At 42.1% G+C, this 14,025-nt stretch overlaps 1 protein-coding gene across 2 annotated transcripts in view; it reads left to right on the forward strand.

The window, feature by feature from the left end:
- Nucleotides 1-3,184: 3,184 nt before the first annotated feature.
- The window catches only part of LOC124164191 (tyrosine-protein phosphatase non-receptor type 11-like), a 1,101,414-nt gene continuing 1,090,573 nt past the window's right edge, over nucleotides 3,185-14,025 (forward strand). Inside the window, exon 1 of one of the 2 annotated variants that reach the window (XM_046541402.1) lies at nucleotides 3,185-5,337. In XM_046541402.1, the coding sequence (XP_046397358.1) occupies nucleotides 5,105-5,337 (233 nt within the window). In that variant the 5' untranslated portion in view covers nucleotides 3,185-5,104. The remainder of the gene's footprint in view (nucleotides 5,338-14,025) is intronic. The other variant, XM_046541400.1, reaches the window with a different exon arrangement.

The raw sequence follows: 14,025 nt of genomic DNA on the forward strand, positions 1-14,025 counted from the left end.
GTATTAACGAATGATGGGTCGTGATCGGCGCTGAAATCGAATGAAACTACGGACTCGGTTAGACCTTTTGTGCTAACGGATGGTGTATCATGGTGGAATTGGTGTCGGATAAATACTCCAAACCCTTTGATACCGCCAGTATCATCGAAATCTATTACGTGATCGGTGCTGTACACGAATTAAACTACTGATTCGTTTGGACCATTTGTACTTACGGGTGGTGTATCTCGGTGGACTTACTGTCAGATAAATACTCCACACCCTTTGATTCATATCGACGGTGGATGATGCGGATCCATTGAAGATACCACCAGGAGAATCTAAGGAAGTGTGAATTCAGGGGCCGGCGGTGATCTTTCTGTCGCAACAGTGACGCCGGAGGCCATTGAGCGTCTGGTCCCCGTTTCGTTCCGGTTGTGTCGTCCGCTCTGTGGCTGGGCTTTAAACGGGTGTGGGGAGATTTGTAAGAAGCGCCGTGGCCCGCAGAACCTGTTTCCTCCCCTCTCTCACTGCTCGGGAGATGGGCACCTCGAGACCGGCTCGAAAAAAGTTCGGTCCACGATAAGTCCCGTGTGTGAAAACGTTGTATATCGAGTGACGCGTGATACTTTCGGGTCCACGTGCGGGGAGCGTATATATGTATGTGTATAAATCCGTCAAAGTGACTTTTCGGAGGAAAAAAATACAGAAAAAAGAGCGTAAATCGTAGCCGATTGGGGTGAAAGTTTTTTCGTCTTCCGAGTCGCAGTTGTTTGAAAAGTGTTCGCGCCCCAATAGATAAGGTGAGCTCGTCCCGCAAGGAAGGTGATATATTTTAGCCTGGAATTAGCCTGAAAGAGAGTTCTTTGAGAGTCCTTAAAAGTAAACTCTTCTTCGTCCCCACTTGGTCTATCGAGGCGGAACGGATTGCTGGTGTGTCGAAGTGAGGCAGATAATAAAATAGCGTTGGCCTTATCACGCCAGGAGAGATAAACGCTGCGATGGGAGGTTTATTTGAAAAGTTACGTGTGGTATAGTGGTTTCTCGTAGGGAAGGGGGAGATCGCAAAGCTCAATAAAGAAAGTCTGTGTGAGACTTAACGGGAAGTGAACCAGGCGTGAATTTCACAAGTGCTAATTAGGGCAGTGTAGGGAAGCTAAGCAGATGACAACCCAGGCTCACTCTAAATTCGATAAACCCGAAGATAGATCAGTTAATCGCATCAGGAAGCGAAGGATCAGTTTGTCATCGACGGGTAATGTGAGAAGGGCTTGATAATTTGGTTTTAAGGTTGAACTGCAGTGTAAATTAGGATTGAACAATTCAATTCGTGTGTCCGCTTGAACCTTTAAGTCAACGAATTATCAATGGCTCTCAATTTAGCAAATTTGAAATTATATCTGTGGGTCAGTAGGTCAGAATAACTTGAATTAGTCGTCTGCGTGCTTGCCTGGATCAGAATTGGGCCTATTATGAATCTGTACGCGGTTGGAAATTGGTGGGTGTAACGCTTCGAGTCATCGGTGTACCGCTTGGTTTGATGTCGGAGATTTTTCGATTGACAAAACGACTTCGTTCTTACTTGCGCCAGTAATTATCGAGTGGTAACAAGTTTGTCTACCTTGACGAATGCCTAAAATTTTTCCTAATTTCGGGATTGACTAATATTTTAATTAAATAAGTGCTCCGAGAAAGAGATTTTAATTCATTTTAACGCTCCGCAGCAGTTGTCATCTCAATCAGTGCGATAGGAGACCCACTTGAGGGTCGCAGATACGTCAGTGTTATGAATCGAACTCTCCCGCTGGCCTGGAATAGAGGTGGAATCTGGTAGCGGTATTTATTCTCGAAACTGGAAATCGCTCTTCACGGTGAGACGGACACTGATCCTAAAAATAAAACAACCGAGAGTGATGCTCGTCCAGTCGGCGGACCGGGGTCAGCGGGCGAGCGGGCTCGAGACTTCGCTCGGCGAATACGGAAGCGACCGTGAGTCTTCTTGAGCTTTATATATTTTTGCACCTTGTTGTTATCCGCGTCGTCTTGAGGGAAGACCCGCCGGGCAGCTTGCGCCGGGCGGGAGAACCGGCTTTCCCGCGAATCCGACACGGCTCTCCCTCGCGGCAGCGGCGGATAATTGGCGCGCGAAAACAAAGGACTGTGCATCTCCCGTGGTGTGAGTGTGCCTCTCTCCGCTTCGTCGGCTCCTATCCTCCTCCTCCCTAGTGCGGTGTGCCAACAGTCAGCTGACGGCCGGGTGATAACGGTGTCTCCACGCCTCCCGGCCGAGTCGACTACTCCCCCCCTGACTCTTGCCGGCGAGACCCCACGGCGCGACACTTTTCGCGTCGGCGCTCGTCGCATGGACCGTCCGCCGAATTTGTGACCATTGGGCTGGCCAAAAACTTTTGGTGGTTATATCTCTGGCCGCCTAGTGTACACTCACCTATGACTTAGTGCAGATGTCACCCCGTTGATAAAGCTTAGCTCGGATACAGTGACTCTTTTACTTTGCAACTGTTTTCGTGGGCTGTCCGCCGAATTTGTGACCATCGGGTGGGGTAAAAACATTTGGTGGTTATATATCTGTCCATCTAGTATACCCTTAGCAATGACTATGTGCAGATGGCTCTCTGTTGCTGTGTTTTAATGCAGATTCAGTGACTATTTTACTTTGCCACTTTTGTCGCGGACCGCCCGCTGAATTTGTGACCATCGGACGGGCTGAAAACATTTGGTGATCATCATCATCTGGCCAATTAACCGGACACGTGCAATATTTCTAGAGATTTGCGCGTCGTAACTGCCCGCGCTGGCCATCCGTTGCCTTTGTGACCATTGGGGGATGAAGGATATTGTTTGTGGTGGTCTACTGTGGATATACCCGAGGATCGCGTTTGTTTTCTCCATTGGACAGTGGATTTTGTCATTCCGGCAGTCTCTTGGATGAGCACTAGTGATTTTCATCAGTTTGTCCACCTCCAATCACCTTTGGATTATCTTCGCAGGATTTGTAGTTTTTAGTGTTGCCCGTTGCTACTGTTTTATTTTCCTTTGAAGAGTTGGTATTATCACCTTTTTGGATCTATTCACGTGCCAGTGATCTTATACTTTTAATTTTTATCTCAATAATCGCTTCGTTGGATGTTTGCCCATTATTTCCTCTTGTGGTCCTTGTTTTAAAATGCAGTTCGGGTGAAAATTATGGCTAGGTGATTTTTATTTTGATGCTAATTACTTCAGTGTGAACACTTCAATTAGGGTGAAATAGGGAGTGATTTCGAGAATTTTCATACAGTAAAATACGTGCATCCGTGTCTTGGATGCATCAAGTGGCAGTGGGATCATTGTCTTCCAGTAATCGTTTTTAGTAGTGTATTATGCCTTAGAGGCAAATTATTCGGAGAGATAAGCCGCACTAATCTCTTGCGCGCTCGCGTTTTTTAAAGTATTCTCTTCGTGTGTGAATTTTTATGTTCGTTGTATCCACCGACTTGATTAGGATTAACTGATTAAAATGGGGATGTGGTTTGGCTGATTCACTCGTGTGATCCGTTTCCCTTGATTTCGTACAGTTATTTTCCTCGTCGAATTGACTGTGGTGTATTTGTACCGCTTACTCGGATTTGCTGATAGTGTATTTCATCTAAATCCCAGGGCATCCTTTTATTTTGGCGTCAGAATGAAGCCCGAGATCCGGACTTACGGACCTAGATGAACGCCTCAGAAATCTTATCTTGAGTGCTACTGTAATTGAAAAGTTAAAGTGAAGAATAGTTTTTACATTTGATTTCGCCATCTTAGGCCATCTTAACACGCTCTTTTCATTTATTTTTCGGTAAAAAAACTGTGCTGCAATTGCTTTTTTAAAAAGTGTTTGTTGTTGCCGTGAGTTTTGCAAAGTTGGTGTTTTGCTACCGTACCCAAAACTGAGTGGAAGTGTTAACGCTCTTAAGCGACTTTTTTTTTCTTACGGAGGGGTTTCGTCTTTTCCTCACTCCGAGCACAACCTAGTCACTTTCGCGCAGTAGGGAAAGTGGCGTTCGCTGCCCCTTTACAGGAAGGAAGGATGGAAAAAATAAAATATTGGGAAAGAGGCGAGATAAAAAGTAGTGGAGGTTTCGCCGGCCTCCGTTCTTTTGTTTCAATTGCTTCCTCGTCCTACTCCTGATTTATTCCCCCTCTTCCCGAAAAAAAAGACTTGGCGATCATCCCTCCCTTCTCCCAACTCGAAATCCTGTCCGAAGCCTATAGTTCAGATAATCGCCGGAAAAAGCTCAGCGCAGTGATTATTTTGTGCTCTGTGGATTACAGTGGAACGTGCTATCCTATTTTTTCGTCTTAAACTCAAAGAGTTTTACTCTGTGAAGTGGTTTAAATTCATTTCTGCTCGTAAGCTGCGTTTTCATGTATTAATATCTACACCTTTGTCCGTGAATAATATTGCGTTCGGGGACTAATCTGTCGATGTTACGAGTCGTCATCGTGTTCAGCCCGTGCAAGTTATAATTGGTGCTTTATTTTTGAAGATATTGGTCTGAACTGCCTATCTGTTACTGTGAAGGACCCGGTTTTCCATATATTGTGAGTATTTCAGAGTTACCCCTTAATTACACTGTTTATTTTTTTCAATTTTCATCCTTCTTTAGTGGCTTCCATCCTAGCCATAGATTCAACTCTAGATTCCATCTCACACTTCGCAAAGGAAGCCTTGCTGTGATCTCGTCGCTCTAGTCCTCTCGTCCTTTGGCCTATTTTATCACGAAACTCGTCGGTAGATCTTGTCGTTCGAATCATCTCGTCGTCCTCCTGTGACCGTTGGAGGATCAAAACGGAAGACCACGCGGACCCGAGTGATATCAACGCCTGGAAGAGAAGATATGTAGAAAGACTTCGATTCCATTACAACCACATCGTCAAACTAGTGGGAGGTTCTACGGAAGAGACACCTCCCGTATTTTACGTGGAAGATGTCGAATATGTTGAAGTCGGTGACCACAGTGTTGGGGTGACGGAGGAGGAAGTGGAGGTATCGGGGGTGCCAGAGGATCCTCCCCGCGATTGTGTGCCGTGGCGAAGGGTCCTGGAGTTGCCCTGTCCCCTGTTTTCTTCCTGTCGGATTGGCATGCCTCAGGGTGTCCTTCCGATGTGGCACCGGGTTTTCGCGCTGCTGCAGAACGTGCGCCAGGGGCCTCACAACCTGTTCGGCCATGGAGAGGGCGACGCCACGGGCGGCGGCACCAACTGGCACCTGCGACCCTCGAGCGGGCCCGCGTGCTTCGACGGCCGCAACGGAGGCGCAGACTCGGAGGAGGCCAACCGGCGACGTCTCGCGTTGCTCTCACAGCGGCTGAGAAGGTCAGCAACACATCCCCCTCATTCCCCCTTTGCTGTGTTCCCTGCGCTGTCTGTATTGTACCCTGTATATGAATGTCCTCTCATTTTAACTGGCTGTCCGCTTTGTCTGTGCATACTTATCTTATGTCCCAATCCCTTTCGTATATTCGATGAAGAATGTCCTGATTAACACTTAGACTGCGGGAACGTTTTTTTTTTACGTTTTTGTACGCTGACAGCGGGAAAAAGGTTTTTAAATGTTTGACCATTGCTCGACTACCTAGGCACAGAATAGATACTTAACGGAATTCCGTAAGGTTTCTATTCTGTGACCTAGGGTAGTTTCCCAAAATTTTTATTGCCTCCCGGGTAGAGCCCAAGTGTACTTTCCCTCACTGTAGGAATCGCTAGTGCGGCTTCAGAGTCCCATGGATTGTCGATAATACACTACCTAGTTGACGCTAGTTAACCCTGTGAGGGAGTAGTGTTGAGAGCTGCCGTCCAGAGGACTCTGGTGCGGCTTTACTCTCCCCAAGGAGGTTGTAAACACACAACAACAACTGTATTTACATCCTCCTCGACTCTCCCCCGCCATCCTTCATGGCCGGGGGTGGCTCCCGGCATTTCCTATCGTAATACCCATTTCTTATTGTTTCCTTCCTGCTCCACGCTGCTGATATGTTTACGAAATATGCCCAAATGTAGGCCCATCCGTTAGTGAGAAAGGAAGAGGGGTTGCTCTAGATTATGAGGGAAAAACTCGGCTAGGCTAGAGGACAAAATATTTCTTAGTTCTTCCCCGCACAGACTGGTCGCTTAAATCCAGCATTCCCGCAGCTAAAGGGTTAACATCCCTTCCCTTAGGGACCTCCATTCCCTGTATCTTTCTATAGCTCCTGTTTCTTTGTTTTTTCTGTATTTTATATTGAAGAAGATCAGTAACGTATTCCCCCTACTACCTCGACTGTATCTCCGCTGTCTGTCTTGTAGCCTGTTCTTATGGCCCTCCCCATTAACTCTCTCTCCCCATAGCCTATGTATACCTATCTTCTGTCCCATTCCATTTAGAATATTCGGTGATAAATGTCCTGATAAACTTCTCTTCCCCTCTTGCCCTCCGTTGCCTGTACCTCACTCCAGGTTCTATTTATTTGATTTTTGTGTATTTTTCATTGAAGAAGGGCAGCAATCTATTCTCTCTAATCCCTCATTAACTGTGTCTCCCCGCTGTCTGTATTGTATGTACCCTGTGTGTTATGGCCCTCCCCTTTAATTGGCTCTCCGTTTTGTCTTTGCATACCTATCTTATGTTCCCTTCAATTTCGTATGTTTGATGATGAATTCCCTGATTAACTTCTCTTCCCTTAAGGACCTCCATTCTCTGTATCTCACTCCCGCTCATATTTATTTGTATATTTGATATTGAAGTTCAGATACATATAATCACTACCTCCTTAACCGTATCTCTGCAGTGTGTGTATATACCTACCCTCTTGTCATTCTCTCGACTTCATACATTCGATGGTGAAATCTGCTGTTAAAATCCCCTATCCCCAAATGGTCTATGGCCTGAATATCACTCTTGCCCCTGTATCCATTGACAAAAATGTATGTAATATTGAAGAAGATCAGTAGCGCATCATCCTTGCTACCCCATTGACTGTGCCTCCGCTGTTTATATATTATCCTTTCTCCGCTGTGTTTATCGTAAACCTATTATGTTTCCTTTCTCGCGTGATATATTGGATGCTGGAGTCTCCTATCGAACTCCCCTGTCTCTTTCTAAGATGCGTATTTTGTGTCGAAACCTTGCGATGGTTCTAAAGTCTGAGAAGGAAAGAAAATATCCCAATAATTCGTAAGTATGTCCAAGGGCGTACCCAGGATCAAAACTGGAGGAAGACAAGCCATGGTTGTTCAAGTTATAGGTAAGATTTAAGCATGGAAGAGGTGAATGAAACCAAAATTTTAAGGAAACTGTAACAGCTCTTTATTAGTTTTTAAAATTATTTGCTTGAAAAAATATTATTTTCCTTAAAGACATTCGCGATTTTTGCTTCTAAGGGGGGGCAGCCGCCCCCTCCTGCCCCTCACTGGGTACGCCCATGAGTATGTATCCGTAGAATATAAACACTGTGCTTATTTTAAATTCCGTAACTTAGTCTGTCGATAGGCCAAAAATCGAAGGAATTTAGGTACAGCTCCCGCTTTTCTTTTATACCCGATGAAGTCACCTTAGGGTCCCAACTGCTTAGGAGGTCAGGAGAAGCACCCATCTCCCTTAAGTAGTTCTCCGCGGTGGTCATACTTACTTTATGTTGGTATATTTCCTTATAATGTATTTGATGATTTGGTTTGAAGTCTGTTGATGGTCCCAAATGCTGAGAAAGTCAGGAACAGGTCCCATAGCCCATAAGCGCGTCTCTGTGTTCTACTTAAATACCCTCGGTTCCTTTCTCTCGTTACGTATAAGATGTTGAAGTCTTTGCCATTGAAGATGAGCCTAAGGGCTGATGAGGTCACTAAAGGCGCTCCTTTTTCCCCACAGTGTCTAGATTGACTATCTCTCCTACCTTCTGTCCATTTTTACTTTTCGTATTCGATTTTGAAGAACCCATGATGGGCCTAGCGTCTCGTAAATTGCCAACATTCTGAGAAAATCATGTCAATATTTTATGTCCCGTATGCCTCTCGTGCTGAGAGCCTCACGTATCACAAAATGCATGGAAAAAATTCATACTTTTGTAAAATAATGCTACTCAATTTTTTCAAAATCATAAACATTGTTGTTTGTTTTTTCTTCATCGCTGTACCTGTTCATTCATTTTCATGGCGTCCTCAGCTCATGGTTGGCTATATATGTCTTAATCTTCGAGGATATTATCTTTTTCTCTGTCTGAAGTCGACTTACCTTTTAAGTGTTTCTATCCCCAGCCTTGAGGTTTGTTTATTCTCGATTTTTTTCGATTGCATCCCATCTTTTTTTCCAAGTTCTCTGTTTTCATTTGCAACGGGTTCTTGTCCGACCTAACTTTTCTCCGCATTTTTTCCATAAATTTTCTCCTGGTTGAAATAAAATTTGATTCTCAAAAAGAGGCTGTTTCGTCTCTTGTTCACGCGATTTTCTCATATTTTATTTTGTCATCAAGTGTTTTATTGGAAGCTAACCGCAGGAGTCATTTCTTGGAATAGTTTTTTTTGCATGGTATGATGATTCTCATTTTATGTGAACCATATTGTTTATTACCATAGTATTGGCTGTTTAAAGGATTTCTGTTACTTATTTTGTATCCTATATTTTGTATATGTTAAATTCGCTGGAAAATATTGTAATAATTTAGAGGGTAATTACACTGTATAGTACATTAGTCACGATCAAGAATTAAATATAGGTGGATGTTGTCGCAGCCGTATCAGTGGTAGTTCTGTAATTTGAGTTTGAGTGCGATCAACGGAGTAGAGATTGGTGGTATAAATGGAAACGATTTTATGCATCGTGCTCTACTCCACGACTCTGCGGTACGTTTTATGGTATTAAGTGGATCGATATTTTTATGCAGAAGCTCTGAGAGCTGATCGGGCAAGTAATCAATACTGTGTGGATCATTCCTTACCATTTCACTTTCCTTAACTCCCTTCATACAATACAACCTAATATAAAATATAAAAATATCAATGCAAAAAATGCATAGAAAGAAATAAGTTGTCTTTTTTATCAGAAAAAACATGATCCGTATACTCGTAGAGGAGATCTTTTTTCTGAAAATAATAGCGCTGAATGCCCTCTGCAACTCATGTTTGTTTAAAGAATGAAATATTTCAAAATGAACGCATTGCGAATAAGATTTTCAGTCATGATTTGCTGTACCCTTTCAATGAGACGCCTAATTAATGGCGAGAGACTCAGTGCCATTTGCGAATAGTACCCTCTAGTATGTTTCCCATTCTTTTTTGCAGCAGTTAAATTGCGCATTCATATATTGACATTGCCTGTATTGTGCACGTGTTGGCATATAAATATGTAAATGAATCAGTGTTGCAACCTAAGGGGCAGTATGCCTCACATCATCGGCGTAGCTATACGTGGGTTGACTTTGAGGATAGCCGAAGTGATGACTCGTCGAAAATTATTTTATGGCGTGTTATTTGCATGCATCACGGGCGTGACTAGGATTATACTTTTGGGGGGATAGGATGGCCTGGGGTGGTGACCCTCCCCTGGCAAACTAAGGCAACCTAACCAGTCTGGAAAAAATTTTGAAAAATGACATCTCTGGAAATACATTTTACATGATTTTGGCTCTAAAAATTTAACCTTCAGCAGGTGCAGTTATTAATTGTCAAAAGTAGACAATAGTTTTAAATAATTTTTTTTATTTCTCTGAAGCTTTGGGGGGGGGGGAGGATCTATCCCATCATCCCCCCCCCATAGTTACGCCGCACAGTGGGCTAGAATAGAAAAAAGCTGGCCAAAAGTCGCTAGAGTCTAACAATAAGTTATTAGTAAATTAACGAGACATTTTACAAATTGTGTATTGTAAATGTGCAATTTAACTTATTTAGGATTATGTAGGCCAAAATGTTGTTTAGAAGGGCGATAACAATTAAAATAGGCGAATGTGATGCGGGAAGCATACTCTACAGGGGCACGCCTATCTTCTGCTCAGGAAATATCAAGGGAAAAATAGAATTTTTTCTACTGCTAACAACGTTAAAGCTATCAAATAGTTTTGCATAAGGTAAATTTTGAGTCAAAAAGTCAACTTTTCTGGTATGTTTTACCCGATTTTTTCTAATCTTCTAATGTTCTAATCCTTGTGTCGGGCTTCCAATGCCTCTTCGGAAAGCTGCCCAATAGGAAGAATGTCATATTTCACGATTCCCGCTCCATGTATAAAAACTTTGTGATTAGTTCCCTATCTATTTGCCAAGACGATACTATGTAAATCTTGACTAGTCACTGTCGTTGTATCCATAACTGAGCAACTACTCTGTGGACGTCCTTCGGCAATTCGACAAGGAATACTGAAAGGAAACTGACTCGGCTAGAAATGAGCGAGCCAATCGCTTAGACGGCTTATTTTGGGAAAAATGAATTTCTAGATTGGAAAAATTTGCACGTGTTCAAAGTAAAAGAACAAATCTGGGGACACAAGTGGGCAGCCGCCGAGTGAAAAGGGCTAGGAAAGCGCGCGAACCGTTAGGTTTATTACCGTCCGCACGCGGCCTCCGCGCGAAGACCCAAGGGTAAAACCGTCAGATAAGGGTACATACCATAAAGTCACCGCAAATAATAAGTAGTTGAGTGCAATGCAACATAAATGTAAACCAGTGGCAGAGACCATAATAATTTATAATTTTAATATTGAAGAAATACTAGCTAACAATTTCACTGTCAAAAACTTGAATCAAAAAGAAATTAAAAAATATCAGGTAATCAGTTCCATCGAAAACCGAACTATCATCATTCTTACATGGGTAGCAAAAAAAATTGCGGACTACAACTAGGAATCATTTTAAAAATTTTGCTTAACTTCGAACTGCTTCTCGCTACAATGGAAAGTAAAATCTTTTTCGATGGATGCGACGAACACTTATTGAAGTCACAACGAAAGGGAGGCGGGTGCAAGGAGGCTTTGGTTCCCAGGAACAAGTAGGTAACTATATCCTCTTTTAAAGCGCTTCTGACGTTGAACAGATCAATCCAGTGTTATAGTGGATGTTCACTCGACACTCTCTCTAGGACAACTGATGGATGTGGTACGCAAAAACAACCGAAAAACCCTAACTAAGAATTCCATTTGTCGGAACAAGTGGCGGTAAGGGTCGGCAAAAAGAGACAAAAAAGTGTAAAAAGCATAACATGGGATAGCTACCGATGAATTAGGGGAAGTAGAAAAGAGTCATTACTGGTAAGGTTGTAAAACCAGCATTGTCGGGCCAGTAAGTACGGAGGGTCGCAAATCCTCAACCATTCGGCGTGGGCGCCTGTCGCTGCACGTGCATGACCTTCCTAAACCCCTCGACCGCAGCCTGCCCATGATGCTTTAGGGAAATCCGAAATTCTGAGAAAATCCTTTCAAACATATTTTAGCCATAACTCTGCCGAGGAACCTTCCAATGACCTAATCGTAGAATTGCCAGTCACCAATATAGCAAGAAATTGTTATTTGCGACAAAATGTTCGTTGAATTTAGCCATTTACAGTGTAATGTGCAAACACAATATGACAATTATTCATAAAATATGTATTCAAGTGACAAATGTCATTGGACTTTTAGTATTCCGTAGTCTTTATGCACGGATATCATATCTTTTCTTCGCTTAGTCCCGCCGCCGTTTCGTGGCCGCCACAGTGGACCGTGCGGCCGGGGTGGATTCACAGAAATATGGTTGTTAAAATTAGGATCGCAAGTTATCGCAAAAACTGCATTCTGGACATTATTCTATATGCTTTTGTCTATCTCACAGTGCAAATAACTCCGTGTATTCTGATGTATAAACAAACGATAATTGCCGTTAAAAATGAAATTCAATGAAAAATCAACACAGTTTTTGAAAAATTATAAAAATATGAATTAACAAGTAAAATCAAACAAACACTGTCCATATTTTATGAAGACCAATTTTATGGATAAAAATACATTGAAACCAATATTCGTAACAACGACACTGTAATGAAGCTACAAATTTAGCTATTTTCAACGGAAAAAATTTGGTCGCTAAAATCACTCCGACATGCTCTACTTTAAACAGCTGTAAAAATTATATTAACGTATTCCATGCTCTGTATGGTATCCTATATTATAGAGTACATGCTTAATAATGAATATCAACTGTTTTTGGTTGATTTGCGCTAACTTCATTTTTCGACTTTTGGCCAGCTTTTTTGGATTTTGGCCCACTGTGCGCCGCTGGTAAGCATAATTATCGAGCCGTAGGGCAATGCAGTGCCTCATAGTTATGGGAATGGGCCCTGTGACGAGTCATTAAAAATTATTTCTAAAAAATTTGGAAGAAGAAGTACATTGGAAAATTTGCAATGTGATATTTATATTAGTACAAAATGTTGGCTGCAAAAAAGTAATCCCGTCGAGTATTATCTTTTTAGCTAATACTTCCTTGCGCAGTCAACATTGCACATTGAAGTTATGTTTTCGAATTTTTAAATCTATTAAGTTTAAAAATGTGTCATTAAATATCCTTTTAAGTGGATTTTTCCTGGAAAATGTGACCTTGAAACAAGACCGTAGGTTTAAAGATGTACAGGGTTATAATAAACGATGGACTCACTTTCAAATTTTCGTATCTATTCAAGTACAAATCCAAAATGGACAAGCTAAATACCAATTAAAGAAGGAAGTTTTACAGTTTTTTCATAATGTGCGATATAAATTTAATTTAATAAATGTAATAATTTTTGATAATTAATGAAGACGAATTTTTGAAAATGGGTCCATTTTGAATAACCCTGCATTTTCAATACCAACATTTATTTACCACTGGACGGAGGAACGTATTCCCGGGGATGGTTCATCATGTGTAGGAGGTTAAGCCAATACTGAATAACCTAGATATTTCGGGATGTTTTGAACCCCTTCCACCCCTTGCTCGATGCAACCTTCGACATGGAAAAACGCTATCTCTCTAAAGGAAAGAGTATTTTTCGATAATTTCTACCCCTTTTTTGACATCTTTTTACCGCCACATTTGACGAAAATAATGAAATTTCAGTAATGCAAACTATACCATGTCATAGTATTTTCGTTTACGGATTTGAATTTTCACGGTAACTGTACATTAGAAAAACTCGCGTCTCATGTGTTAAACTGTGTATCATGTATATCGTTGATATTCCCTATCTATCCCAAAGGAAATCTATCCCAAAGGAAAGAGCGTTTGTCGATAATTTCTTGTGGTTTCCAACGGATATCCTGGAGTTCTCTCTCGCGCCTTGGAAGCGAAGCATTGATTCATGAAATTGGGAGTGAGGGATTATGCGTGGCGGAGTAGAGTAATTGCCAGAACGGCTGGGACGATCCAGTGACCTCAATAAGTGCAGAAAGGTCGTTTTCCAACCATGAATCACCACTTAAAGAGTCATTTTTGAGTTTGACCCCGTGAACCACGTGAATCAGCTTCATGCTCCGATTTCAGCGCCTGTCCTCTTGGCATCAAAGAGGCAATTCCAAGGTAAGGATGGGAAAGAACTGAATGGATTTTGTGCAGTCGAACAAGATGGAAAATCATGTAGTCACGTGACCATCAAGCTGGCTTGCGTGCAGGCAACTGTTTGCTTAAGCCATTGGCTATTCTCTTCAAAATCCCTATCTCATGAAACAAAAATAAGAGTATACAAAACAGTGATATGCCCAATACTGATCTATGGTTCAGAGACAAGGATACCAATCAAGTTAGAGGGGAAATCATTGTTAGTATGCGGATATAAAAGTTTCACGTAAGACTTATGGGCGCAATTATGAACAAGGGAGGTGGAGAAGAAAATTCAATAAGGAGATTAGGGAACTCTACAGGAGAAATGATATTGCTGGTGAAATTAGTGGCAGAAGAATAAGATGGTTTGGATAGATAAGAGAGTGAATGAGTTCTTCTACAGTAAGATGGTTATTCCAAAAGTAAGGTCCGCTTAAGAAAAAAAATCAAAATTTTTTCCAAAATCATTGTTTTTTTTACATTCCCTGCATATTT

The sequence above is a fragment of the Ischnura elegans genome, chromosome 8 (genome assembly GCF_921293095.1).
Source record: "Ischnura elegans chromosome 8, ioIscEleg1.1, whole genome shotgun sequence".
NCBI lineage: Eukaryota > Metazoa > Arthropoda > Insecta > Odonata > Coenagrionidae > Ischnura > Ischnura elegans.